The sequence below is a fragment of the Otolemur garnettii genome, unplaced genomic scaffold (assembly GCF_000181295.1).
Source record: "Otolemur garnettii isolate 467f Iridium unplaced genomic scaffold, OtoGar3 scaffold00221, whole genome shotgun sequence".
NCBI classification, from domain to species: domain Eukaryota; kingdom Metazoa; phylum Chordata; class Mammalia; order Primates; family Galagidae; genus Otolemur; species Otolemur garnettii.
The window spans coordinates 1,699,531-1,702,975 of record NW_003852616.1 but is presented as its reverse complement, the minus strand read 5'-3'; the positions used below and the strand labels follow the sequence as shown (position 1 = coordinate 1,702,975).

General features: G+C 38.7%; 1 protein-coding gene across 5 annotated transcripts in view; it reads left to right on the top strand.

The window, feature by feature from the left end:
• Positions 1–3,445, top strand: part of FNDC3A (fibronectin type III domain containing 3A) — a 220,253-nt gene that overhangs the window by 156,092 nt on the left and 60,716 nt on the right. For all 5 annotated transcript variants that reach the window (XM_023508068.1, XM_023508069.1, XM_023508067.1 and 2 more), the window contains one exon: positions 1,714–1,871. In XM_023508068.1, coding sequence (XP_023363836.1) covers positions 1,714–1,871 — 158 coding nt within the window. The remainder of the gene's footprint in view (positions 1–1,713; positions 1,872–3,445) is intronic.

Sequence of the window (3,445 nt, the reverse complement as noted above, 5' to 3'; positions counted from 1 at the left end):
CCCCTTCAAAGCAATTTTTCTAGAATCAGCTTGCAGACTGAATTATCAGACCTTGTGTGATGTACCATACTGGAGTGATACTCAGCAATGAGGTATGCAGCACTTCTTCAAAGATGAGTTCTGAAGCTTAATTGTCCAGCCTTATATACTGCTTTCCAGCTTCCTTTTTTCTGTTATTATACAGAAAAAATGTATTGAAGAAATCTTTACATGTCAATCAGCATATGTACAGAGTGGCTGTAAAGTTTATGTACAATTTACAACAGTGTGCTGAACTTTATGGCCACCCTGTATATGTATCTGATCCTTTTTTGAACACCTGCATAATAATGTGTTAAGAGCTGTATGTTTTTTTTACTATTATTTAGGGACACAATGCCTTGTATGTCAATTTTTTTTGCAATTAACAGTGAACATTCTTAAGTGCATATATTTATATATTTATGAAAGTTTATAGGATATTAATCCTAGAAAAAATATTTCTTAAGGCACAATTCCTAAATCAAAAAGTAAACACATTTAAAATTTTTATGCTAAAAAAAAAAAAGGCTTCACACCTGTGGCTCAAGTGGCTAAGGCGCCAGCCACATACACCTAAGGTGGCGGGTTCGAATCCAGCCTGGGCCTGCCAAACAACAATGACGGCTGCAACCAAAAAATAGCTGGGCGTTGTGGCGGGCGCCTGTGGTCCCAGCTACTTGGGAGGCGGAGACAGGAGACTCGAGTGAGCCCAGGAGTTGGAGGTTGCTGTGAGCTGTGATGCCACGGCACTCTACCCAGAGGGACAGCTTGAGGCTCCGTCTCAAAATAAATAAGTAAAATTTTTAGAATGGTTCCCAAGTTTCTCATACAGGAATTGTACCCATATATATTCACAGCCACATTTAAGAGAGTGCTATTTCTCTAAATCTTCAATACAGAAAAATAAATGAAATCATCAACACACTAAATATTATTGTTTTTTTAATCTTCCCATGTCTAGTAGATAAAAAGTGGCATCTTGTTCTGATTTACATTCATTTAATTATGAATACTGGGGGGTTTTTTGTTTGTTTTTTTGTTTGTTTTTGAGACAGAGTCTCAAGCTGTCATGCTGGGTAGGGTGTTGCATGGTGTCACAGCTCACCGCAACCTCAAACTCTTGGGCTTAAGTGATTCTCTTGCCTCACCCTCCCAAGTAGCTGGGACCACAGGTGCCCACCACAATGCTCTGCTATTGTTGTTGCAGTTGTCATTGTTGTTTTAGCCAGCCCTGACTAGGTTCAAACCTGCCAGCCTCTGTGTTTGTGGCCAGCGCCCTACTCACTGAGCTACGGGCGCCACCCAGTTACACACCATTTTATGTGTTCATTTATATTTATGTTTCTTTGGACTATCAGTGACCTTTGCTCATTTTTTTCTTGAGTTTTTTGTCATCGTCTTATTGCAATAACACTTTCTAAGCTAAGGAAATGAACCCATTCAAATGTTATAAGTAGTTTTTTCTCCTTTTCTTTTGACTACATGTGATGTTTACACTAACAATTTTTAATGGCCTGAATTGGTCTTTAAACTTTTGTTGAAACCATTTGCCTTTTCACAACAAATTACATCTCATCTAGAAATGGGTAGGTTTCTATTTGTGGGCCATTTCATATAAACATATTCTTTAAATTCTGTAAGATGTTCCACTACAGTTGTTTCAAAGACCTTTTAAATGTTATGTTTTTGCAGGCCTCAGACATCCAGGCAAGGACAGTAGTACTTACATGGTCCCCACCCTCCAGCTTTGTGAATGGTGAAACAGATGAAACTACGGTACCAGAGCTCTATGGTTATGAAGTTCTGGTCTCAAATACTGGAAAAGATGGGAAGTACAAAAGTGTCTATGTGTAGGTATTTGCTCTGTTTTGCTCTCTTCTATTACGTAACTTAGCAATAGATCCTAAAGAGGTTGTTAACTAATTTTGTTCTATTTTTCCTTCTTCATGCTTTTATTTTAAATCTGTAAGTTCACCAGTGAGAGTGATTTCAATGTAAAGAGTCCAGCGCAGACTGGTACGCATTTCTGTCTACACTCCCTCGGAATAATCTTTTTCATTGTCAACATTCGCTTTTTCTTCTAGGTAGGCTCCCTAGTCGATGTTTCAGTATTCATGTATTCTTAATGCATTAAATATGAATTATGGTATATAGAACCCAGAGCCAGAAATGGAGAACTCATGATTGTGTACTCTCATGACGTATGGCATTGCTCCTCTGAGGACTTGGATCGAATTCTGTGTACAAGCTCCTGTCTTAGCATAAAATGAATTTAATAACAGAGTTCCTCATTTGTATGTTGTTATACTATAACAGTCAAGTTTTGAAAACCTACCATCATTTTCTTTCCTTGGTTGAAAAGCATATTGCATACCACAGCTTCCTTTCAGCCAGGGGTGCCATCTCCAGTAATTCACCAAAATGATGAACACACTGGGAAAGAGGAGAGGCACCCTAGCCCTTTCAGAAAACATAGAGTTGTTCCTTTGGCAACGTACATACAGATCTACAAGAAAGGTGATTTTACAGACATCAAAGGAGTGGGTACTATTCAAAAAGGATGCCACACAGATGTCACCATGGCACGGCTAGAAAAGTGAACCAGACTGCTGTTGGCATTGTTGTGAACAAACAAGTTAAGGGCAAGATTCTTGCCAAGAGGTTTATGTTTGCATTAGCATACTAAGCACTCTAAGAGCCAGCTTCCTGAAATGCGTGAAGGAAAATAATCAGAAAAAGAAGAAAGCCAAAGAGGAAGGTACCTGGGCTCAACTAAAGCTCCAGCCTGTTCCATCCAGGGAAGCTCACTCTGTGAGAACCAATGGAAAGGGGCCTGAGCTGCTAGAACCTCAGTCCCTATGAATTCATGGTATAATAGATATAGCACACTTTTTGAGAACCAGTGAAAAGGGGCTTAAGGTGCTCAGATCGATTCTCTATGAACTCACGGCCTAATATGTATAGCATTGTCTGTGACAGTCAGTGGAAAGGACCCTGAGCTGCTGGAAACTATTCCCTATGAATTCATGGCATAATAGGTATAAAAAATAAAAAGCTACTATAAAAATGGAGCAGGGAGTATATTGAACACCATAGAGCCTTAGAAAGATTCAGTAGCTAAATTGTAAACTGTATGACAAACGGTTTTGAAATAAATTTATTTTTCTGTCCTTATTCATATGGAACTTGATTATTCTAATGAAAAAAATAGAAGATAATGCTGAATATTAGTAATATATACTTGAACAGCAGGAAGATTGTAAAGGAGGTGAATAATCATAGTTAATACACAACACTAGCTACATCATCCTTCTTGGTATCTTTTTTCTTTTTCTTTTTTTTTTTTTTTGAGACAGAGCCTCAAGCTGTCCCCCTGGGTAGAGTGCTGTGGCATTACAGCTCACAGCAACCTCCAACTCCTGGG